General features: G+C 41.9%; 1 protein-coding gene across 1 annotated transcript in view; it reads left to right on the top strand.

The window, feature by feature from the left end:
* The window catches only part of phactr4b (phosphatase and actin regulator 4b), a 30,357-nt gene that overhangs the window by 2,105 nt on the left and 1,535 nt on the right, over positions 1 to 26,717 (top strand). Inside the window, 16 exon segments of the mRNA XM_027001610.2 lie at positions 7,336 to 7,442; positions 7,841 to 7,885; positions 17,105 to 17,275; positions 17,560 to 17,640; positions 18,374 to 18,829; positions 19,879 to 20,268; positions 22,188 to 22,313; positions 23,380 to 23,765; positions 23,767 to 23,842; positions 23,845 to 23,896; positions 24,310 to 24,641; positions 24,929 to 25,109; positions 25,489 to 25,544; positions 25,918 to 25,979; positions 26,332 to 26,469; positions 26,578 to 26,654. Coding sequence (XP_026857411.2) covers positions 7,873 to 7,885; positions 17,105 to 17,275; positions 17,560 to 17,640; positions 18,374 to 18,829; positions 19,879 to 20,268; positions 22,188 to 22,313; positions 23,380 to 23,765; positions 23,767 to 23,842; positions 23,845 to 23,896; positions 24,310 to 24,641; positions 24,929 to 25,109; positions 25,489 to 25,544; positions 25,918 to 25,979; positions 26,332 to 26,469; positions 26,578 to 26,654 — 2,597 coding nt within the window. The 5' untranslated portion in view covers positions 7,336 to 7,442; positions 7,841 to 7,872.

Here is a 26,717-nt window from a genome sequence, read left to right on the forward strand (position 1 = left end):
TGTGACGTACAGGCGGCCCGCAATGGGAACACACGCTACCGTCCACTCGTTCTAGACGGGGCCGAGGATGTGGAGGTGATCTGTGCGCGGAGGAGGGAGATAGAGCTGGCTGCAGGTCTCGCTTCGCAGCCTCCACATAGACATCCAACTGGATAGAAGTCCTCCCCATAGACACAGACCCGCATCTGCAGGAAGCTCTGTAAGTATGAGCGCGTTGGGTCAGCCTTTCTGAGTAGTACTCCACTCCACATCTCCTCTCCCCCGTATTTGGCAGCCAAATGTGAAATTGGAGCTCACCGCTGCCCTGAAGCATGCATAGATAACGATTTTCTCATCGTTGTTGCTGGCTATTTATCCCCATATCAGAACTTGTGAACATGGCGCTTCATCACAGGATGGGGTGCTATTTAAAGAGTGCACAACTGAGCTAACTGCTCTCCTTGGCATTTCATTATTGTATCACCGCATCCAATAGAAGATATTGTTTGTTACTACAGTAGATAGTTTGTGAAAAATGTTCTGCAATCTCATCCTCATTTTCTTTTTTCCATCTTCTTTGATGATGATTGGAGAAAACAGCTTTGTGGTGTTGTAGCCTGATGTGAGACACTAAGCCCCATGCTATGTGTGTTAAGATATTCTTAGGCATTAAAGTTGTAGGCCCTTTTTTTTTTTTCCAAAGTGCAAGAAAGGTGTTTTTGCACATATAAGGTATTTTTGTGAAGTTCCACTATTGTTTGATGCTGTTAGATGCAGTAGAGTACCATTTTTTCACTCAGCAATAGATTGGTGACTTGTTTGTTTCCTGGAGGTATTTTGGACTTTGTTCTGACTTTCTTTTCCTTTTTTGTGTCATTACTTTGCTGCAGTTTCTGCTGGCTTGCCATTGATGTATTGATGGATTAGAGGAGAAAATGTGTTATGAATATAGACTAGGAGTGGTCAACCGGTCATTATTAAATCAAAAAGATCACAGAATAAAGCAAACTACAAATTTTTCAAGGTCATGCAATGACATTATCTCATTGATTCCCAAAGCAAATGTGTTTCAGACCTAAGTTCTGTCATTTTTTTTATGATTGAGTGAATATGCAAACAGTGAAGAGACCATACTGTTCAATTTGCTACATACCACATAAGTTCCCTGTTTAATTTACAGTACAGCTGATCTTTGTTCCCTAAGGATATTCTTTTTAACAGTTGCATTTTAACTGGTGCATGGTGGTTTGTGAAGAGTTAATGTTCAAACAGGAACTAGGCCAGTTACATCCCATTTTCACACTTCCTATCCTGAGGGAGGTGTGTGTGTGTGTGTGTGTGTGTGTGTGTGTGTGTGTGTGTGTGTGTGTGTGTGTGTGTGTGTGTGTGTGTGTGTGTGTGTGTGTGTGTGTGTGTGTGTGTGTGTGTGTGTGTGTGTGTGTGCGCATACATATGTGTTCTGTGCAAGCATGTGTTTTGTTTTTGTGTATGTGATAGAGTGAATATCACTATGTGTAAGGTCTCACTGAGTTCCAGTTTTGTAAAGTGCCATGCAGAAATTGAAGCCTAAGGGAATTACAATTTGAGCATCAGCCTTCCCACAGTTAGGGCGTCTTAGCTCCCTTACAGACACATGCAGACACAAACAGGCTTTGTTGTAGTAAGGGAAATGGTTTGAGCACTCTTCCTTATCCCAGTGAGTGACTCAGCACAGTTGATGAGCTATTGGAGAATTGCGCGCAGATTTACAGTAACTGAAACACTGACATCTTCTCTCTTTCAGGACCCTGCCACTGGACCACCTTCCATACATTCACTAAGTTTTAGCTAAGCACTCACCTCTGCCACTCGGCCCCCTCACTCTGAAGTTGTGCAGTAATTTCAGTGACTCCCATTTTCAAAACATTTATTATGCTGTTCTTTATCTCATGTCAGCAATATATATTTTAAGTGTTTGGGAAATAAACACAAGGTTAGCTACTCACAGGAAAATATCTGGAGGGAACTTTGATCTGTTTAACAGATTAGATAAATTTGAAATTCTTCAACTCAGGTGTGACAACCTCTTGTTTCAAGAAAAGCCAGAAAAATGATTGGTAGACATGAAATAGTCAAAGAAGAAACCGAAGACTGAAACTGAGGATTGATTTGGGAATCAGATGGCACGTAGTGCAGTTATGTTTGGCTGTAATGGTGAGTGGACTGTTGCAGCAGTAGTCAACCTTGCTGTTTACCATAAGGTCTTCAGGGGGCAGCGTTGGACACACATGGCCTTACATCTATGTCTGGAAGTTTATGCAGTGTCAAGCTTAAGGATGACCTGTGGGGAAAATGTTTATGTTCCTCCAGGGTCTTAGTGGTGGTTTTAGTATAATACCAATACTGTGATACTGGAAGAATTAATCTCTGGCATTTAATCAGTAATCAAATATAATTTTGCATGTAGAGAATAGGGATGATGAAGTATAGGAGGCCAAGCCTGTAAGCCTCTAAGGCAAGGAAGAATGTACGTCAAACAATGTAGATTTAACTTATGATACAGTCTGAGTAACATAAACGCCTACTTTCACAGCATGACTAATAGTTAGCACTTTAGCTGCAGATGTGCATTTACTCATTACACTTTGTAATATATCATTACACTGCTGTTGGCATTGGCAGTAGAGTGGTTGGTTTTAGTTATATTGCTATTATATTGTGGTATAAAACCAAACATACTGTTTCATACATTTGGTAATTTGAATGATTTCCATAACCGTGTGTTATTACTGTCTTTTTAAGAAGTCACGGTGGATGTAAATAGTCTACAGATACAGTCTTCTTGCATAGCATGTGAAAAAAACAACACAAGTAGCTACACTATGTAGTGTGTGCCTCCTGGTAGCTTGTGAAAAATTTAAAGAATGAAAGGTTATGGCAGTACAGAGCGGTTTTTATAAAGTTGGTGATAAAAAATTATCAGTAACAACTTTGGTAAAATGATTTCAGTGTATATTAGTGTATATTTTCTTTGTTTTAACCAAATGTAAAATATTTTTTCATTATATGCATAATATAAAAATAGTAATAGCATTGTCTGAGTTCTAAAAACAGAAAAATTGCAAATCTCCATGATGGTCAACATGTCTGTGTGTAAATGGCCTCAAATGAAATAATTTCCACTTGCTTTAGACACCTAACACATCTACATACAGGCTAATGAAGGGACAAAGGTCTGTGAAAGTAAAGCAGCATTTTCAAAGTTATAGTAATTTTGGAACCTGCACTGGTAGGATCACCAATCCAACATCATGTTGTGAACCTTAATATTAAGTGTTAGAAAAATCCCTTTTACTGGACCACCTAGCAGACCAGCACAGAAGCGACATTTTCATACACTGAGAGACTTCGTCACATTATTGAAACACACATACACATGGAATCTGATGAGCCATTTTTCAGTTTATCTAGCATGAAGCAATAAGCAATACAGTGGATATTTAATGATGTGAATACATCTGCTGCATGTGTTTGCAAATGAACCCACCTCTGGGTCATTTGGGATAGTTGCAGTAATGTAAGATAGTAGCTATGTTGGAGATGGTTTATGTTAACATTCTACCTTGCTGGCTTGCACTATGGAATATTCTTGTTGATGTTAAGATTTGAGGATTGCTGTATTTTTTTTTTATTATTATTAATCTAGCATGTTCCACATTTTCCCAGTCTTAAATACATTTAGCTGCTCAGGACATGCAGGCACAAGCCACTATTAGTAGTGCAACAGGCATATTTATAAGATACATTTTCATTTTAACATATCAGTAATTTCTGACTGCAGTCAAGCACTTAAGGAGGAGAACCCTATTGTATAATTAGCTTATTTTGTCAAAGGTAATGTTGGGCTCCTTTTATACGAGTGACTCCTCTCTGTTGCTGAAATGTGCACAAACAAGAGATCCAAGAGACCATGCTTAACATTTGTTAGCTGTGATTATAACTTAACAATTGTGAAGTACAAAATGGACTAATATTTTGACACATTATGCAGATTATTTATCAAGATAACAAAGCACAGAGATCCAAGCCAGTGGTTTTAACAGTAAGACATAAGACTACTCAAATTCTGTTTCTTTCAGAGGTTTCAGTGTTTCATTTTGTTGACACTTGCCTAAAAGGTGTTGTGCAGTAAATAGTAGTCTAGTAAAACTGAGTGCCTCGTCATCTTGTTAAGCACTGTTTTACATCACCATTTTTATGTATTTGCATATTTACACATGAATGTAATTATATACTTTTCTCTATATGAATTAATATGAGAAGTTTTTATTCCATTGGTTTTAACTCTGCAGGGGAATTACTCTTCACATTTCTTCAGTTTAACTATGGCTGAAAATAGCAGGCCCAACCTCCATTCCCCCACAGTAGCTTCTTCATTGTTAAAATCAGAGGGTATACTATCTGTACATCCAAACAAGCAGCTGAGAAACCAGTGATGGCCATTTTGAAATTAGGCCAGTACCTGCAAAACTGGTCATTAAATTTTGCTTATCATAAACTATTAGCAAATCTAGAAGTAGATCATTTGCTTCTTCTGCATGATGCATATCTGAAGATCCTTAATGGGAACCCCATTTGAAATGGTTAACGCAGATTTACACCATTGGACAGAGTTCATGATTCATTGGGAAGTGCTCTACAGTTTTTGGATTATTTGGAATCCGCAAAAATGTGAAGCTAAGTGCACAAACTCTTGCTAACCTCAGTCTTCGTAGCTCTAGCTCATGAAGCCACATGGCTGCAAGGTTAATATCAGCTAGACCCTTAAGGTTAACTAGGAGCTAGGCCCTCACCTATATATAAAACCTAAAAGAGGTAATATGTGGTCCACAAAAGAGACATTCTATTTTTAAAATATTTTGTGGCATTAGAAACCCTTTATTCTTATTGTCTTTCTATCCATAGTCAAAAATATTTCTCTCCTTCTTCTCCATTTCTGATGCACACAGAGACAATATTTTACTAACCTAACTAATAAAATTGTGACCTCCACCCCTAACAATCACCAGACCTGACGCATATACACTTCAACCTATAGCGCACCAATTTTTTAGCTGTGCTGGGGCTTTAAAGCCACCCAATGCTACATTTAACTAATTTTGTAGGGCATGTTTCGCATGCGTATTTATTGCCATTTGTTCATTTGGTGGACATAAATAAATAAATATGGCTGCGACAAGCTGGATGGAGTGGTGCTGCAGGGTGTGACATTTAAAATCTGGTGCTACATTAGTCTTTTTTAACCCATTTTGGCTTAAAACAGTGCTTGCACTACTGCCTCCTTGGACCTGCTCTTATCATAAATGCAAGTGTAACATGGTATTTTCCTCACTTTAAGCAAGAAAATAGTCATGCCTGATTTCTCATGAGATTTTGACTATGAACACCACCCCACTAAAAATATATATCTCAATTACTAACTATATAAAACTGATTACATTTTGTTTTTAGTAAGGAAAAACAATTCTACTGTCACCAATAAATGTGAATCAGACACTTTGCATGTCAATAAAAATGGAAAATTGTATTATTTAAAGAATCAGCGATCTCAAAATTATGTAAGTAAATCACAGTAAATAACAATAATGTTGATAATAATAACATGTATACTCATCGGCCACCCTGATGGACCTTGCTAGTACTGGGTTGGTCCTTGCTTTGCCATGGCATAGTATACCTAATAAAGTGGCCAGTGCATGTATTATCATGATTATCATTGGTATTGCTAATAATTATTTATTTTTATTAATCATACTTTTTATAAAAATACAATGAATGCCACTTGAAAAGGGTTCATTTATGACTTGAGCCACCTCATCCAGGCCAGTTTAATCTCATCAGAACTGGAAGGTCAGCTTCTAGTACCATATATTTTGGTGTTGGGACTCTGTACTTCCCTGACAAGTCTGTCTTTCCTCACTTCTGAATTTCTATGGTGACATTCCTGCATTCTCGCTGCCGTAACAAAATCGTCATTGCAATGTGTCACTAGCTCACGCTCGGCTTTTAAAGGGAACAAGGAATTGATCTGATTGGATATTGCAGTGTCACACCTGACCACATCTGTTGATCGTGCTTGTGTGCTTGTGCTGTGGTTTTGTGCCTTATTCCTGCACTTGTCCACAAAAATAGAGCCTATAGTCTTTTGCCTGACCTTCATCATCCCTGGAAAGGGCAGGGATTTGCAGATCTGCTTGAGTTAGCAACACTAAAAATAAGCTGCAAAACTCCTCTTATGTTCCCAACACTATTACAGATGCCTGGTTGGAACTGCAGACCAAATTCATATGTGTTCATGTGTGAGGTACAATGGTCTTTCACAGCACCTGTGTTCTGGTTGGTGCTTGCATTTAGAATGTAAAAATGTGTTAAATTAGAAACAGCCTAGTTTTGATTACACCTTACATGAATTGTGCAGTAAGATTGGCTCTGCATGGTTGCTGCTCTGTCAACGTCTTGCTTTTTCATCTGCTGCTGCAGATGGAACCTGAGAGAATCTGGGGTGAACAGCACTGCTGGCTTACTGTCTCACTCTAATCGATTGCCCTGCCTTGGGAGAGATTCATTAGCATTTTTCACTCCCACTCTATCTCTTCATCTCTCTCTCTCTCTCTCTCTCTCTCTCTCGCGCGCGCTATCATTCTGCCTTTTCCCTTCTTTCTTTCTCCTTCTACCGCTTTGCTTCTTTTTCTCCCACTCCCTTCCTCTTTACCTTCTCTATCCACATATCTCTCCTGCTCTCCTTGTCCTAGTCTGTTGCAGACTGCTGTGCCATATCAGCATCATGCTTTTCCAGCAGCAGTTTGCCCGGCTCGTTTGTATTTTGTTAGATTTTTTTCACTTTCTTTCATTTCTAATCAAGTCTGCTGTTGTCTTTGCTTTTCCTTGCCTTTTCCCTGTGTTCCCTCTTTCCCTGTTCTTCCCTGCATTTCATTTGAAATCAGGCTCATAGACTTTAGCTTCACCAACTGAAACCTCACAAGGTCTCCTAACATTAAGCATATTATAGAAAATAGCTGCCATTTAAAATTAATGGTCTGAAAAATGTGTCTAAATGAGCACCAATGCTACAAAAGTGTCCTCCTCCATTTTTATAATGGCAGGCCTAAGTAAAGTAAGTAGGCTTATTCAGTGTCTCATTGTAAGAAGCCAGTGACTGAAGTATTAGAGGACAATTTCTTAATGAGGGCACTTGAGTGTGTCTCACTTTATTGATGACTCCTATTAACCTGTGATCACCTTGTCTCAGTGTGCTAGTTAAAGTGTATAAGCGGTCCTTGGACCATTTTGATTTAAAATCTCCTTTTTCTCCTGTAGGAACTCAGTGAAGGAGAGCTCATGCACCTTATCTGCTGGTCAGAGACCTGTGAACTGGATACACTGAAGACGACCACCCCCTGACAAGGCCAATGACCGTCTACATTGTGTGTTTCCAATGTTAGCTGTCAGGGCTCAAGTGCTGTAACTGACATAAGGGTCCAGATTTTCTGGGGCACTGGTTTTTCATACTAGCGTCACGTATTTGCTACTAGAATATATGCTATATGCATATTTGCTGCTAGAATCCTGCAACTTTGTTTTAAATGGAGTGTAAGTGATATTTTGGGGAGCATTTAAATGTGCTCAAAACATACAGATGAAAAAACCCAGATAAAAGCTGTACCAATTACATGCTTCACTCAAGATGGACTGCTAGCCACAGCAGCCACCTAACTGTATCATAATGCATATGATGTGTTCTTGGAAAATGTGACTTTCTGGAGAATTGAATATCATATATACTTTGTCAAGATGATGAATAAACTCTGTTTTACTCCCCAAGGATCTACTCAGTGGTTCGTGTCAGCTTCTGTGATGGAAAATCGTGGTAAGTGATTGTTTAGGCTAAGGAGAGGTTCTTGACCTTGATTGTGCACCAAACATATGTTTGTGTGGGGCTTCGCTTTATGGAAATGGAGCTATTATCTAAACTGGATAAAGTTATGTTACATTTTTTTTATTTTATTTTATCCTCTTTATTCAATATAGGAAAATGTGATAGCATTACTAAGAGCAGAATCTCCTTTTAGTTCACACCTTACTCTTCTGAACTACAAACAAAGATCATTGGCCTTTTTCCTGGTTCTGAGGACTCCCTTTTGGTCAATTATTTATCCAGTTTGTGCGTGAAAACAATAATGTAGTCCTACAAGTCTCTGCACGTAATGCTCCTGGTTACAAAAAAAGCAAATCCACTGAGCGTAATGATGGGCCATTTTGTGTGTCAGTTTCCGCAAACAGTTGAACATAGCTTGTATTCCAGGTCACAGCAGCAACAGGATTTGGATTGAGGCAGAACCAACCAGAAGGCTCTTTGTGTTTGGACCAGTACCCCCAGTGTAGACACTAACTGGGACACTGAGAAATCGGGCCACAGCTTGCCCATGACTGGATTTATTTTCACTCGAGCACATGCATTTGAGTTTTGTGCTGAGATGATGACTCCATAGCCAGTTAGTTCTGAACTCATCTTGATTCAGTTCCATTTTATTGGTAGGGAATGTGCTTTCAGAACCATAATAAAATAACTAAATTCAAGATCTCATTTTGAGACTCTTTATTTTATAGTCTCACCCTCGCTCTCTCTCTCAGGCCACCATATGCACTTTTTTTCCTGCGTGATTTGGCAGTTTGAAGATTTTATAGCTGCTGCTCCAGGAAAGAAAATTGTGCTTGGCTCACTATTGCTGTATATAAGCACCTTTTTAAGAATGTTGGTGTAAATTACTTGCTAATCCCATTGAATTAAGTTTAAATTTATATCCATAGAATTACATATGAATGCATAGCCACACACACGGCTTGATGGTGTGGTCTGTTTTAGATCATTCTAAATATAACTTGTTTTATATTTGGCTTAAATAAGCATTAAAATTTGGTGCCAGTTTACATAAATGTAAAAAAAACAAAACAAAAGAATTTGTTACTTTGTGCTAGTAAGAAAATAAGATTTGTAAGTGATGAAGAGGAAAAGTGGCTGCTATATAAAGTGCTCAGAATTTCGGAATTCCTATCCTTACAGCCCTTCTTACTAGTGCCCCAGTGGTCTAGACTGAAATTACAGTTGTTGTGCAAACATAAAATGTAGCAAAAATAATTTGTGCCACCTATGTATAGCAACCTTTTGCCTTATGCCACACTGAACAGGCAGCAGATATTTTTTCTTATTAGACAGGCCTACTGATTCAGCCTCCTTGCTCCTCCTCTCTGTTCAGCCCTCCCAGTGCTCTTGGTGCTCTTTCCTCACATGTTCCCTTGCTGCTGATGGATGTTCTGTCATAAGGCTTGTTCCTTTTTCCTATGGCAGTTCTGCCCAGCCACAGGCCAGCAAGGTGCTACAAATCAAGGCCATTTGAGAAGAAATTATGCAAATTATAAATTATTCACTGGATTCAATCTATTTATCATCTGTTCATGCAGTTAAACAGGAGAGCTACACTTTACTTTAAGGTGAAATATCATCTAGTGTGCTTTGGCATCTCCTCCAATTTGTTGCTCTGTATGTTCACCTGTGAAATACTGTAAGAGCCATCCAACTGCTTGTAACTAATCAGTCAATTAAGTGTTTGGCCCAAATCAGTGAATTGCTGAATTGCTGGCTTTTAGAGGGAGTAAGCTGTATTCCTTACTGAAGACAGCCCTTCTTCAAAAGTGCTGTGTACTCCAGCCACAAAACATGTAGAAGGGTGCCCCCCTTCTGTGGACAGAGAAACAGACAAGTACGGGAAATAAGGCATTATACTGGTGATCAAGCCATGCATTTTTCCCTAGTGGACTCTGCTAGATAGACATGCATGCCTGGAATTCCTGCTGTTTTACATGCTGTTGCCTCCAAGTGGCAGAAGACTGATTCCATATTCTGTTTGTTTCACTGGTGAAATTTATCAGTTAAAGAGAGGGCCAAATGTAAACTATACATTTTATATAAGTATGAACAAGATATACATTAGATATAATTCTGAATAAATTTTGAATCAATAGAGTTATCTGTGAAACGCTGGCAGATCAGTATAAGGTTAATTTAAGATGAACTTGTACTGTAAATATAGATTTTGAAATAAGATTCTGTTGTTGTATTTATTGAAATAATATTCAGGTAAAGTGATCTATATTTTCGTGTATTGGCCAGTATGCTGTAACTAAGACAGGAGGCACATAACTGGATTTTCCAAGCTGAGACAATTCTGTGGGAATCTGTGAGGTTCCACTGCACTCTTCACCATATCATACTTGAGTATCTCTCAATGTTCTACCAGACGAGCACTTTAATCTCTTTCCTTTCCTTTAACTAACACACATACATGTGTGCACGTGCGTGCGCGCGCGCGCACACACACACACGCACACACACATGTATGCCCATACACATGTATACACAGGCATTTTATTTCAACCCTGGTTCTCTGGAATGATAAGCATCCATCTGTAGTTGCACTGATTTGCAGGCTCATTTATAAAGTCAGAAAGGAAGGTTTCGTGTAAAGGAAAGGAGCGGGGAGGAGCCGAGGGAGGAGTAAAGGATGCCAGGAGAGTAAGAGGGAGGCAGTGCTGGTGAGAGAGGCACTAAGACAGCAAGCAAGAGCCGTAAAGAGCAGTGGCTGGAGAGAGCAGCTGGCAGTAGAAAGTCCTACTGAAGTGGAGAACCAGGGCAAGCTTAAAGTCAGACAGGTGAGAGCCTAGCAAGGTGTGCCCTTTTCAGGGCAGAGCAGCACAGCCAGGCCCTTAGGGCCACAAGCATGGGACAGACTCTCTCTCTGGAGACTGCATCTCAGGACTTTAGTACACACACTGGTGAGTCCCAGCCGTACACGCCATGGACATTATCTGGCAAGGACATCTGTAGGAGTATACTGTTTGAAGGGGGTAAAATATGGAAAAAAACATAATCTGTTCTGTCTGTTCATAGAGAGGTCATGAGAGCAAGTAGTTAAATCTCGTGTGGAGGCATAATATTTTCATACTCTGCAACATTTAATTTCTCTGCAGTTATAATCAAATATGAAATGACTGAATTACTGAAGCTCATTTCTGAGAAGGCAGGTTTTTTTAATGCTCTCTGCTCTGTGCTGTTGAAATGGTTTTCAGAAATTCATTCTTTTTTTATTATTATTCTAGAAGCTTTAAATGTCCAAATGTTTGCCCTTTATCAGTACTTTAAGAATCACCAGTTGTTGCTGTATTTCTTAATTTCACAATGAAATTGCTTATTTAGGGTCTAAAGACTATTCAAGGCCAAGAATTGTTTGGTGTTGTAGGTTCCTGCCATTGTGATCCTCAAGTGCTTCCAAAACACTCTGGGCTTTTATCTCACTTTGTTTCAACCTCATATTTCTTGCATGTTAAGAAAACTGCTTTACAGTTTACAGGTCATATTCAATTTCCTTTTGGTTCCTTTTCCTGGGTTTTTGTTTGGGTTGTTATTTTATGCCACATAGCAACATTCAGAAATCATTAGAAAGCATCATTTCTATGTTGTGCCAGTTTTAGTGTTGCTAATCTTAGTGTAGCTCTGTGAAATATTGCCCATCATGTCCCTTTAAACACAGTGATGTAAGCAATCAGATCCAAAATTCATGTTTCATTCAAATTTTTGGCTTGCAGAGACACCTACAGCTCTAGAATACCATGGCCTTGCATCAGCTGTTTTACATTTATACTTTTACATTTGACTGTTTTACATACATAAAAGGAAGTGAGTGATACATATATACCATCTAACCCCTTCTGATTTCTGTCTGAACTAAACATGGTATAGATTACTCATGTCTACTTCAAATGTGAAACAAGATTGTTGAATTTGTTTCTTGCTATTACATTACATCCTCTACTTTCCAAAACCAAAATTAAGATTCTTCTCCAGCAGTTGGAACTTTAAAGCATGGTTTATTTATGGAGAAAAGCCTCAAACCTGAATAACTGTGATCTCTGAACTGCTTTCTCTCAGTCTAGAGTTAGAGACATCATCAACAGTGAAGACATAAAGCACAGCTGAGGGCCTCTTTCTGCAAACAGGAATCAGTCAGGGCCCCAGTGATCCTCAGCCAAACTGACCAGTCGAACAGCATGGCTGGGTTTCCTCTCAATACAGGCTTCTTTGTTCCTTCAGCAGACTCTCCTCAAGCTTGTCCTTGCTGACATTGGATTCATTTACATCTACTTCTCCACAGTGCAAAACGCCATCTTTTTAGGTGTTTCAGGAACCACACAGTGCCTTGGACAATGCATCTCGGCAGAGTTGGGTTATAAAGGCAACCATTTGCTTACCTTTGGGCTTCGGTTGCTTTTCTTGGGGTAACATCGCTAAGTTATAAAATCGACTAATAGGACTGTTAGCAGCATGGCAGGCATTCATATTGTTGTTTTGCACGGATGCAGTTCCACAGGGTGTTCTGAGTTGGCCTGGCGCTGTGACGGGCTGGAGAAGGGGTGTTGAGTGCAGTCAGGAGAGGGAGGGGGAGGGTGGTGTTCCTCATGACTTCTCCCAACGGAGCCACTCTTATGTAACCACTCAAGCTGCTCCAGGCTTCATGCTCGTCTTTAAACTGATGCTTCTGCTATCTTCTCTCAACTTCTTCAGCTGAGCAGCATACATACCTGATTCCTTTTGCCCTCAGGCTGTGCACACAAATCCCCAACACCTTATTCATTTAATTATGTGGGTGGGTGGGTGTGTGCACGCACACCCACTCCAGTAATGTATGCTGCGGTCCAGCAATTTGCTATTCGGCTCATAGTCCAGGTGATCTGAAGTGCAGTTTATTTAATTTCACTGAGACAGTACACTGGCTACAAATGATGATGATGATGATGATGATGATGAAATTGGTTCAGATAGATACAGCTTTTAACAATGACATATTTTGCATTTTTTTAAAAAAACAAAAGTTGTGTACTGCTTTCTACAATTGAATGTAGAATCATGTCTATATGAAGCATCAGTACTGAATTAAATAGTACTGTGTTCAAACATGTTTATCCAAATGGCTGAATTGTGCATTGATGCCTAACGCAGCAGCACAATTTTCATGGAGACTTGCATTTCTGAAATTGTGGACCCTCTACCAGTGAGACATTCAGGGTTTGCTGTTGAGTATGAAGAAGGAAATCATGTCAATGGTAAAATCACTACTGTACACTTTGGTTACGCATCTTGAAATGCATCAAATATGCCAGCCCATCTTCAATGGCACCACAGAGAACATCCTGAACTGTGATAATAAGTACCTGCATATACATTGCTAAATTCATTTGTATTTTTTTGCTTTGTTGAGCATTTTTCGATCTCTACCTTTGAATAATATAATGATCTTGCTACTATGGCTACAGTATGGTTGTGATATTATGCTGGCAGTTCCACAAAAGAGATGTGTTCTGTATATACTCCATATACTGAAGAGGAGAAAGCTTTGAGTAATATGTGATGGCCAGCCTGAGTGCATGTGTCAGCTGTGGCTTTTTGTGGAGGACAATGGAATTTTGTTATGAATAAAGAGTGAGAAGGTTGGGACTTTTCAACTGAGTAAGAAGTTCATGCTTAGCACTGTTTTATGGCATGAATTTTACGTGTTTGATGCTGGATTTCTTCTGAACAGAACTTTAAAATCATATGGGTCACACTGAGCTTTTCCCAGCATTAGTATAAAGATGGTGCAGAGTCCACCAGCCTGCACTGAAATTGTGTGATTCTTTCTGTACAGAAGAATCAGTGCTTCTCAAGCTTTTAACCTGATTGCTATAATAACATCAATGTGAATGACATGCACTTATGTCTGTGAAATAGAGCAAGAAGAATTGTAAAAATGGCTGCTAATGAACTTACAGCACAATGACGTTAACGTACGCAGAATAAGTTGTTAATCGGCTGTGGTGTTCTATTGGAACAGCGTTTAAAAATGTTTTCCACTTCATGCTGGTGTATTCTGACTCCCCCCTACCTCACTCAGGATCAGGGTGGAGTGCCATTTCCTCCCTGTGTTTCCCAGGCCTCGCCCCCACTCCCCATCCCCCGCCTCTCAGCCTGATCCTCTCTGAGTCTCACTGCCAGCAGTATGCAGCCCTAGCACAGGACGTGAAGTCGGCTTATACCTCGCTCAAACGGACGTCTTTATCAACAAAATACCCACTGCAGCTGTGTCAGCCAGAGCTGCTTTCTCCTGTTCTCTCAAACCAAGAGCCGTGCACGATGCCATGCTCATTAACTTCCAGCAGCCACAAACAGTCAGCTCGGCCAGCTCGGCCAGCTCAGCCTCACGTTCAATACGTCCAGACGAGGTCTACTTAATGACTCCACGGTTCAGCTGCTTGAGTTCCCCGGGCTGCAGCTTTCCGGACTGGGACTCCTGCACTGGCATGTTCTCTGGTGACGGATGGCTGGTCGCTTGCTAGTTTGTCTCAGCTCTCTCCTTGGCTCAGATTTGGATGGCTGCCTGCATGGTGCCGGAGTGTGCTGTTCTGGAGGACGGCTTCAGTGTGAGGGACCGTGCGTGTGACTGACTGTCAACTCCATAGCTCTAACAGCAGGACTGTCAACACTCAGCCTCTGCTAAATGTGCATCCTGAGGAGTCTCTATATTTCTTCCAGATATTCTTTCCATTCTGTAAGAATCTGGTGCTCCAGTTTTGTAATAAACTACGACTTTTAGATCTGGAAGGTTATAGCAGATTTTGCCATAAGGACCTGTTTGTGTTTTTGGGGGAATTTCCACCATCTCAGCTGTTTCTTCCAGGCCCTCTGGGAGGGGCGGAGAGCTGGCGGGCGAGCTGGCACACCTCGGCTCCCCCATGGCTTGCTGCTTCCACACCCATCAGCAAGACAGCTGGAGCCCAGGTAGTGCTGCTCTCCCCTTTACTGTACTGTAGCCCGAGGCTGGGTTGAGGGCTGCCTCACTAATCTAAATCACTGTTAAAGCAGGAAGCTCGTTTTGAGCTCGAGCTCTGCCTGTTTTTGAGATTTCTTTCTGATGTCTGGAAAGAAGTGGAGTGCAGGCAAGTCTAATTTCCAGCTCAGATCTTATTACAGGAAGTAGAAAGAGCAACAGATCTAATATCAGTCAATTAATACTGTATGTTCAGCTCTGAGGGGTATGCTGTAATTTACTCTAGTTAGAGTTAAATGGACAGCTCTGTCCATGTTGTTTAATGGGGCATTTATACTTCTACTAATAAGGACTTGGTTTCCAACTTTTACCTTATGGTGACTGTATGTGTTGTATTTGCAATTTGGACAGTTTTTTAGCCATTCTCTACCATGTTCATTACAAATCAGTTTTTTTGTTGTTTTTTTTAACCACAAGGTCACTACTGACTGGTTATTATTTGTGTCATACCATCTCTCAACACAGTATTAACAGTAACAAGGTGGTGGCTTGGTTGTGAGTGTTGAGCTGGTATATATGATTACTAGTGTTTCTGGGGCTTTTACATGGGTCACTGCCAGATTTAAAGTGTGCTGCCACCCAAAATAATTAAAAGCAGTCCTGTGATACCTTTGTCCTGTAGTCAAAAACCTACCATTGGTGAAGGGCAAAATTATGTCTATCGGAGAGGCTGTGCACCTACAAAGTAATGATTATCATTCTTGTGATAATCTAGGAATGAGTTGTTGTTGTATTGCTTACCTCCAATCCCACCTTGGCTGATACTGTCAGGTGAGGAGAGAGGTTCTGATGCTCCCCTGCTATGAGATGGATGGTTGTATGGGTCAGGGGACAACTGGACTACCCCTTTGGGGGTGGGGGGTGCATTGTGGGAACTTCTCTGCAGAGCAGCAGCACTGTCGCCAGGACATCCTGTGTTTGCTGGGCTGAATGTTAAGATACTGCCAGTGGTCATGTACAATGATAAATATTTTGCTACATTAAGAGAAGCCCAAGTCTGATGAGGAAAAAGAGCAGAGCTACCAGAGGCGGGACTTAGAATGTACTGTGTCACTTGTACCATAAATAAGGTGAACTTATGAACATACCTTCAAAATAAAGATTTCTGTCAATCACTTAAGTCCATCTCAGTCACAAGGGTGCTGACACAGAAGCTTTGAAGCAAATAATTAAGTGTCCTTTAACATGGTGGCTCCTGATCTAATAAAGACCTATTTTTGCATGCTTGAGTGGAGCAGTGTGCACTAGTGAGGTCATGTTATTATATGGAATATATCCTACAATATATCCTGTTATATGGAATCTATCCTACAATATATCTGGTTATTATTCCACTTGTATGTAATCTATCCTACAAAGTTCTGATTTATTTTTCATGCTCTGTGTATGTACTTTCATCTGTGCCTAGAAACTGCAGCACTGGTTTCATAAAATCCAGTAAGATAACCATCAACACTATCTTACTGCTCTTTGAGTGTTATTAAAGTATAATATACTTCATAAGTGTCAAAAGGCAGGAAGTAGAATTCTAGTCCAGTCATCTGTGAAGTTCAACTCTGTCACATACAGAATCTGACACACACTGATGAATTTGAACAGAAGAACACAAGAGAGTGAGTGTGAAGCCCTTGTCTGTTTTGTCTGTGAGAGGAATGTGAGGTCCAGGCGTGGTGAAGTGGCAGACACTGACTGGAGGTTGACTGGGGCTCTCTACAGGGGTCCGTTTGCCTCTAACTACATGTGCCAGGAATCACACTGCTGTTGAGTTTAAATACAGCAGCCATTCTGATGAACCTCAGCACCTCAATGGGTTTTTTTTGGGGGGGTTGGGTTTTTTTGGGTTGTTTTTTAAAGAACAACAAAAAAGATGAACACGTCTTACCTGTGTGGTATACATGTGTGTATATGAATAAATGTAAGATATGGGTATTGAGTACAGAGGCTCACAGGCTGGTTGTCTGACTCTACATGTACATGTTATGTGTGACAGATGTATTGCAGTGTGGCCTTATGGGTCCATGGTTTATGTAATCAGCTTATATAAGTTTTTCTGAGTAAAGGCTAGGCAGAGCTATTGATCTCCAATGCTCAGTGCCATTTCAGCTACTTGCCTGCCTGTCCATCTAAACTTTAACTATGCCCATCTCTTTGCTTCCCAACCTTCCTGGCAGATGATGAAGGTGACCACCAGCACACTACCACAGGAAGTGAGGGCGGCAACGTGGGCGACGGCACCCCTGCCCCCAAACGCAAGGGCAAGCTCGCCACCCTGGGCAAGATCTTCAGGCCTTGGAAATGGAGGAAGAAGAAAAGCAGTGAGAAGTTTAAGGAAACTTCAGAAGGTCTTTATTTCTGTTGTCTTAATGATGTGGGCTCCTGGGCCTCATTAAAAGTGTTTTCCATTTCATTTCGTTTTGTTTTAACGCACAGTTTGCTGCTTTTTTAATATACAGTTTACTGAAGTAAAAACAATACATGGCAGCTTTTAGGATCTGTAATTCCAAAATTGTTTTTTTCATATGACATTGTGTGTTTGGTCTCACCAACTGATTAAACCTGTTGAGAACCTAAAAAATAATAATCAAGTTCATCATAGATTATTTACAGTAAAACGTTTTTTCAACAGTTTTGGAAAGAAAGATCTCGATGAGAAGGCCTAGACAAGAGCTGATAGAACAGGGAGTGCTGAAGGAACTTCCTGAGAATGGTAGGTGTGTTTGTGAGGGTATCTGGGCGTTCTGAGTTCATTTTAATGGTTTAATCTAGGTGAACAAAATTATATAGTTGATGTGGCATTTAATCCATGCTGCTTAACACACATGATTATAACTAATACCTGCTAATGCTCAGGCTGAATATGCCCTTTCCTCTGCTGTCCAGCCTTCTCCTTCACAGCAGCAGACACTTCAGAACACTGCATTCTCAATTCTCCATATAATGTCAGTGGTCCAGAGGGGGTGAGAGAAATCTAGTAGTTTTTGAGACAGATGAGGACAGGAAATTCAATTAGATGCTTTTTTTTTTTTTTTTTGACTGTCTGACTTCATATTTTGGAAGGGAAGTGACATGTCATTTTTCTTGAGTCAAGAAAAGTGGAGCAAATTGTGCCCTGCAGCAATAAGCTTTGAAAGTCATGCACTCACTGCTGTGGAGGCCCATTTATTTGAGAGCTGTTCTGGACCATGCTAAAACAAAGACAACCTCCTCTTGTTCCCTGCCTCTGGCTGCCTGGTAGCTTCAGAAGTCTTCTCCACCTTTCTCCAACCTGACTTAGAAGGTGTAATCCTGATATCTATTTAAAACCTTTTGTGAAGTCATCTAGTAGAGTCCTCAGAGATGACTGTACAGTGATACTCCCATATACTGTTGCATATGCTTATTCTTTTCCTTTATCTTCTGTAACTACGTGCATATGTTTCTTTCTTCATTTATTGTCACAGAGACAGATGAGGCCCACGGCCCTAAGCCACCTTATGTGAAGAATGGGCACACATTGCCTGTAGCGGGCTGCAGTGGGAGTGGGAGCCGTGGGCTTGAGACCATCAGACCTCCCTCCGAGTCGGAATTCAGGGTGAACCAGGCCTGGCTGCCCCAGCCAGAAGACCGCAGAGTTCGTGCCCCCTCTGATGGGGAGCGCCGTGGCGCACCAGCTGTTCGAACCTCCTGCCAGGACGAGGGCAGGAGGGGTGGCCGGGCCGGTGGCGATGAGTGGAAAGTCAACCTGGGTTGGCAAGTGGAGGAGGCCCGGCGTGGGGGCAGAGTTTACGGTGACCTGGATAAGAGACCCGGCCTGACCAAGGCCCCATCAGAGGATGGGCGCAGGACACGTCCTGAGGCCGACTGGAAGCCCACCCTCCCCCGCCACTCGTCAGCAGAGGAGGGCAGGGGAAGGCGAGGTGAGTAGGCTGCACTTTCTCCTCCTCTTTCCAGCTCCTTGGCTTCCTCCCGTCTGAGTTGCACGATTTTTTTTGCCAGCGCTTCTGTTCTTCTCCTGGCCCTGCTGGAGAGGGGATTGGCTGTGCTCCCCAGGGCCCTGCTCCAACTAGGCTTCTTATTTAGGAACAGGGGAGGGACAGCTCAGCTTTATTCTCTCTTTCCCTCCTAATTAACACACTGCCGTCAATTCAACTCCAACCTCTTTAGAATGAACATTTTCATTTTAGCCAGAATCCCCCTTTGGGGATGAATTTTCTACTAATAGTCTGTTCTAATCGGAATTTAAACAGTTCTGTCAGTACTCCAACATTAACCTTAATCGTTGACATCCAAGGCTTGCAAAAAGAGCAACTGCGATTTGTTTTAATTAATCTTTTCTTTCTACTCGTCCCTCTGAATACCCTTTCTTCTCTGACCCAATTACCTCTGCGGCCAGTGTCTTGGCATGATATGCTGGTTGTAAATAACCCTGAACTTAAAACGTCAGCTTTGAAGAATAGAGAGGGAGAGGGGAGGTGAGGGGGATAGACAGAGGGAGGTATTTACGGCTGCTTGTTTATCTCCCACAGCTGATTAAGTACAAGCACACAGGCGAGTGGCATGGCAATGATAACACAACTCAGCACTACAGCTCAAACATCCTGGAAGGATAGATGAGACTAGCTCTTAGATTTGGTTGCTTGATGCTGATGACTGTGGCTCTGGTTTAATTGTTCAGGAAATTACTTGTTGGCTGGCATGCCACATCTGTATGTGCTTGAAAGTTTGTGAACTAACATTTTTGTCTCGTTTGTTTGATTTGGTTCTCTTTATATACTGTTAGGACTGATGAAATTTTAGATAAAATTTATGCAGAAATATAAAAACTTCTAAAAGCATTCACAAACTTTCAAGCACCAGTATTTGCTCACAAAGAACACTTTACAGGATACTTGTTAGCAGTGATTCCATTTTGTGATGGTGTTTGTTTCCTGTGTGTGCCTGTGTACATATGCGTGTCTCCCCACAGAGTCAGACAGCAGTCATTATGTCCCAGACCTAGAGGTACTGAGAGACACCCTGCGAGAGCCACTGCCACCTAAACAGTCCATTCAGCCGCCCAAGTGGCTGATGAGCACCACCCCTGAGCCTGGAATGGAAAGCTCGCCCCGGACCCCCATCCACAGCCCTGCCTCCTACTCCTCCTCCTCCCCTGCCTCCTCTAGCTCGCCCCCATCCTTGGCTGCCAGCGGCACTGGCAGGCCCCCACGGAGCTCAGCAGCCAGCGGGGCCAATGTTTCGGCCTCCACCGGGGTGCCCCTCCCCTCCTCCTCAGCCACAGGACTGACCCAGCACATCAAACAGCCCCCGCTCCCCCCACCCAAACCACTGAACCGCACCACCAACCCCGCAATGCTGGGTGAGTGCGCACTGCTGCTTGCTATCTGATGTGAACCCAAAAAGCCTAGCCGATGTTATGCATATTACATCATGGTTTGTTCTCAGGAAGGGCCTTCGTGGACTGCTTTCACTGTAGGAGCCAGACTCCAGTAGGTAACTAGTTAAACCACAGTAACTAGTTAAACCACATTGGCCTTTATATTTGCATTCCAGGCCTTTCAAGTGTGGTTGAAAATTTTTAGCAAGATGAAACTCAAGTACGTCTTTTCCCCGGGATCCGTCTGTTCTGGTGAATCGTTATCTCTAATTAATCTGGGCTTGGCAGGCAGGTTTCTGCTGTAGTTCTGCAGTTGTTGAGTGGAAAATACTAATCCAAAACATCTGGAAGTGCTGAATAATTTGGCAAGCAGTCCCGGATGTGAACTAATCAATGATTCAGGAGTCATAAGCTTAAAGTGCCATGTGCAATTGTATTTGATGTGTAATTATATGTCCTGGAATTGCCTAAATGATCTTCATGACACAATTTAGGCATGCCTGCTATGTTGGGGCACCTGCTTTATTTTCATATACCTCATATATTCAGTGTTTAGGCTCAGCTTAAGATGTTTGTCCTGTAGCATCTACTCATAAACATCATAACAAGGTTGTCAAAGGAACATGCAGTACAGTTACCTGGTGTTCTCATACATTTGTTGTGTGTATGTGTCTCATACATTTGTTGTGAAAGATAAAACATGCAGCACTACCTGTATAGGGTTGCTCCTCTAATAGTTGAGGTTTAGGAGAGTCCAAGGAATCACTAATGCTCTTTGTATTTCCCAAAAGGTTTTCATTCATGCTATAAATGTTTTTTGGATTTGACACTTTGAACAATATCTCCAGGAAAAAAAGCCCCTGTTTGTCCCAGTTAGAGTCCTGATCACTCAGCTATTTCTGTCCCTTTATTTCCCATAAAAAATCAAAATGACATTAAATCTTTATAGGTAACCTGTGTTGAAAGCTATAGACCACCACATTCCCATCTTTGTACATGTTTTATTATAAGGCGTCCTGACTTTGTTTATTACAATGCATCACTTATAGCTTAGTTTGTGCTTATATTATGTATCTTATTGGTTTGAGAAAGCTCCATTACTGTGATATACATCATGATATACTTATTAAATCACATTTTACTACATCTGTTACCAACCCAAAAGATGGCAATAGTTAGATAAATGGTGTAAGTTGATGATGCATGGTATATATTGACTTAAGAACAATGATCTCTAGTAAAAATAAATAAAATGTATTGGGTTGTTTTCAGAAAATTGCTTCTGCAATTCTGTTTACAAAACAAATTTCAAATAAGATTGAATTATATTGTGAATTATGAATAGTGTGCTGTATTGCTCTGCTGATAGTAACATTGAGGCAGAGTTTACCAGTGATGCATGCTTTATTGCATCTCAAATGTTAGCAAATCCAAGATCACTAAGTTTTGCTGAGCGTGGATGGGACATGCCTCCACACTGCCTCCTGCAGGTCACCTGAATTATCTGAACTGTGTGTAAAAGCATGTTGGATGTGGAACCCAAAGCACTGGATCACGTTGACACTGTTTTCTGTCATAAGCACTTATAAGCAGAATCTTAACAATTAAAACTTTGGTGAGCAGCCACACTTTTACAAAGCCATGTTTGACTGGCTCCTTCATTGCTGTAAATTTGCTGTGAATTACAGCACTAAACTCTTTATTTTATTGTCAGCATCTTAAGCCAAATTACAGTGACCTTCATTTCATTACACTTAAACTCTCACTTCTCATCAAGCCTAATCTTTACGTAAGCCCATAATTCAGATGGATATTTATGCTGAGCTTGGTCATATACTAGTGGCCTTAGTACCCAGTGGCTGGTGTTTGACCCCTGCGGGATGGTTTCTTACCCCTGCCAGCCACCACCCTGCACGGGGGCGACCCCTTTCCCCTCTACTGGTCCTGTTGGAAGCGCGAGGGCGACTATGATGTCTACCTGTCCCTGCCTGTGTACCTGTGCCGGCGGGCAGGAGGCGTGCGTGCAGGTAACGCCAAGGCCACGCCTGTCGACGTGGCCATGCTGCCTGTCTGCCATGTCGTCTGTTTGCTCAGTGTGCTGGCATCATCTTCCTCTCCCTTACCACCACCGCATGCCCTTAGCTCTGGCTGACAAGCTGGACTAACATGCAGTGGCTGGAGTGCCCCACTTTTCTTGTGTGTATTTCTTTTTTCCCCTCTCTCTCTTTCTCTCTCTCTCTCCCTCTCCCTCTCTCTCTTTCTCTGCACTCCTGCTAAGCTGCATGTCTATGGCACTAAATTAGCGGTAAGCGAGCAGTACCATGCCACTAAATTAGCAGTATGTATGAAATGGCATGCGGCACTGTGAGAGCCCCTGTGGCCTGTGTATGGTCCGCCAGCGCTGCAGACCTGTTGCCATGCCTCTGGAGCAGCAGCAGGGCAACGGCAGCTGCTGTGAAACCGCTAATCCACCCAGCATCTGTTCCACAGCCAGCAATGAGATTCAGGAATGGCAGATAAATGCAGCAGATCAAATTGCATGCGGAAGGGCCAAAGGCCACTTATGCTGAACTTTCAGCTTAATCTAAAGCCTTCAAACCCACATTGCAGTCTGTTTCAGTGAGGTGCTCTGCTTGATTGTGATCAGGATGCTAAATTTCAGAGGCGTGAAGACCTGAAAGAGATGCATGCTGTTACTGCATTAAAGCCTAGTTTCTCTGGCTGTGGCTTCCATGTGTTTGACGACTGTACTGAGGTCTTCAGTACATGGAGCATGGTAGCCTCACATAGTATCTGTGGCAGGTGAATGTGCAGTTTGTCCTGCCACACAGACATGTGCAGAATGTGACAGTTATGGGATCTAGATTATTTATCTGAGCATGTGTTCTCATGCTATTGTACAGTTTTGATGCTTTAGATATGCATCATTCCAGAGAAATCCATTGTACTTGAGTTTGATACTGGAGGACTATTGAATGACCAATGATTGTAAGTTTGACATTGCAGTGTGGAAACCTAGGCTTGCATAAATGAGTATTAATACAGCTGTCAAAATTTTCGGATTGTGGCTCATTACCCTCTCTCCTCTTCCAGCTGAACTTGGACAGATGACAGGAGGCACCAACCTAGTGCCAGCCAAGCCATCCCCACCTATGCCTCCGAAGAGAACGACTCCTGTCACAAAACGTAACGTTGAAGATTCCACCTTGCCCATCTCATCACTGCCCTCTGTGCTGTCCCCTGAAGATAGGGCCAACATCCCCGGGGGATTCCCTCTGCCCCCACCTCCCCCATCCCCGCCTCTCCCAACGCATATCCCGCCCTCCCCTCCTCGTGGCCATGCCCATCACCTTCTGCATCAACACTCCTATCCCCACCCACTGCCCCAGCCACTACCTGTCCATTTTGACCCCCCTAGCCCATTGGAGGAATCCCCAGCCCGTCAAGCCCCTGTGCCCCTGCACATTATGATCCAGCGGTGCGCTGAGTAGCCCTGGACCTGCCCTCCCTCACGCCAGACAGCTCCAGCGGGCCCACTCACTGCTCTTTGAGACTCCTCCGGATACCAGGGAACTCGCCCACTGCCAGTCACCATCCAGCCTCTCAAAGTGTGAGTGCCCAACACCAGTGCCACTGCCAATGCTAACAACACTACCAAGTGACTCAGACATTTCAGTGGGACTTTCCCTGAGACTTTTTGTCTTTCTGTGTTATCAAACTTTCCGTTTGTTGCTGTAGTTTCTACTGTTAACTAAAGACTAAGGTCTAATGACATCTAATCTCATTCATAAGTATGAGAAATTCTTTCTTTTATTCTTACTGAATTATTTTTGCAGAAGTATTAGCTGCATAGTTATGATGCCTCACACACAAATCAAACTCCAATGTAAATTAATTCAACCAGTGCATTAAAGGCAGCAAAGCTGCATATGAGGATATCTTGATGGCTCTTAGCTATGATATGAAAGGTGAAACCATTGTGTATATACTTTGGGTTTTTGGGGTGTGGTTTTTATCTTTCAGGGCAGAGGATGACTATTCAGATGAGGAGGAAGAGGATGAGGAGGAGGAAGAGGAAGAAGAGGAGGAAGATGATGAGGAGGAGGATGATGATGATGATGATGAACCACCTCCCCAGCACCTGCCTGCCCCACAGATTCAGCCAGAGCTGGAACCACGCAGCCGCAGGTGTCTGGTGGGAGACCTGGCCATTACAGTTGTCCCTGAGGCGCCCGATAGCAGTGAGGAGGAGGAGGGAGAGGAAGACCAGCAAGCTGAGGAGAGTGACTCAGATGGGCCTGTGCTCTACAAGGATGAAGAATCTGATGAAGATGAAGAGGATGAGGGCCCACCCAGTATGTGAACAGTGCTTATTCCTGATTTGTGTTCTGCCCTATAGATCACTGAGCTGTATGACGTGAGGAGTATATGTTGTAGTACAGTTCCTCTGCACAATAAGTGTTATTTTGAGTTCCCTGAGCACAGGAGGCTGCCTTACAGATTGGACAGTTTATTTGCACATTATGTGTCTGAGTATGTGCGGGAAACATTTTGGTCAGTGACAGTATGTTTGTGCCTTTAGATACATATGCTTATGGAACAATAAAATCCAAAACTCTGACCTGCTTGTGACTGTGTGCAGGTGCACTGGCAAGCAGGGTGAAGAGGAAGGACACTTTGGCTCTAAAGTTAAGCAGCCGGCCCTCGGCACCAGACAGGCAGGCTCCTGAGAGGCCAGCCAGAGGGGAGCCCACAGGTCTGTCCTGGCAGAGCAAGGAGCAGTGGGAGGCCATTCGCACACAGATTGGCACAGCACTCACACGGTACTGGCCGTTCTCACCTACACACCCACACATGCTCATGCATACTTTATATATACAGCACTTGCCTTTAACATTTCTTTTTTTTTATGTTTTAAACAAAAAAGGTTTACAATGTCCTTTACAGAAGAATACAATAGAAATACAATGAAATTGAATACATTAAGATGAAGGATTTAAATATAAAGCAAATAAAGTATGCATGTTCATTACCAATCCACATACTTATGTACACTCAAAGAAAAACATGAACATGTCTTCCTAATTTAAAAATATGGTAAGGTAACAAGACCTCAGGTAGATCAAGTTATTAGCACCAAGGTCTTAGGCTCTAATTCTGATAGGAGTGCCAAATGCAGTAAATGTAAATGTTTGCCTGTAGACGGCTGAGCCAGAGACCCACTGCCGAGGAGCTGGAACAGAGAAACATTCTGCAGCGTAAGTGTCTTCCAATGATGCAGCCCTACTCTACTGACCCTTTTCAACTAGTCAGTAACAGAAAGAGCTGTAGGCTCAGTGTTGTTTCATGTTCATATGTGTTTACTTTGAACTCTCCCAATCAGTAAAACAACTCCATCAGTCCATTTCTCTTATGTGCAGTGCTAAGAAAGTCTTTTGTCATGCTTGTAGAATAACAGTAGTACTTATCGATATGATTTTTCAGCTTGTTTAAATTCAGACTAGAAGGTGTTTAAGGCTGTTTCACGGTTGACTGTTACCAAGTCCATGTCTATTTGCTTATTTGCTTTCATTTGAATCAGGTATATGTGAGCCAAATAATTTTTCAATTACACATCTCATTTCCCTTCAGCCAAGAATGAAGCAGATCGACAGGCAGAGGTTCGGGAGATCAAACGCAGGCTCACCAGAAAGGTACAATTCAGCAGTTTTGCTTCATCTTCTAATTATTATGCATTATTGATGTTATTTAATGTGAAAACAGCCATTTCTAATATTTTATATTATTATATTCATATGTACTTTATACTCTAAAATCAGAATAGTTTTATCACCAGAATAGTCTCAAAAAGGTTGACCCAGCCACTCATTAACTGAATTCTAACGTAGGATTGTAACTGCTGTATCTAACTGCCAGCAACAGGGTTGCATAACCTACATTGGCTAAATGCTGAACACCATATAGGTTATGTTCTCATTTATCTTATTTCAGTAAAAAATCATCTGCAAGTCCAGTTGTAAGTAGACCGTTCTGTCCTCTTCTCAGTTAAGTCAAAGGCCCACAGTTGCTGAGCTCCAAGCCAGAAAGATTCTGCGTTTCCACGAGTATGTGGAAGTCACACTCGCTCAAGACTACGACCGCCGTGCTGACAAACCATGGACCAAACTCACACCTGCTGACAAGGTACTGTGGCAAATTTCTCATTATTTCCAATTCAGATTTATATGTGAAATGTAGAATGAGTCAACACTGTCTGTTCACCTGCTTCTTAACTGTATTGGTTTTTTCTAGGCTGCAATAAGAAAGGAGCTCAACGAGTTCAAGAGCTCTGAAATGGAAGTCCATGAAGAGAGTAGAATTTATACAAGGTAAAAATACCAAAGGATATTCTAGGTTTCTTACTTAAAAGCTATAGCTTTAAATGTTTGTCC

Source organism: Electrophorus electricus, chromosome 10 (genome assembly GCF_013358815.1).
Source record: "Electrophorus electricus isolate fEleEle1 chromosome 10, fEleEle1.pri, whole genome shotgun sequence".
Taxonomy (NCBI): domain Eukaryota; kingdom Metazoa; phylum Chordata; class Actinopteri; order Gymnotiformes; family Gymnotidae; genus Electrophorus; species Electrophorus electricus.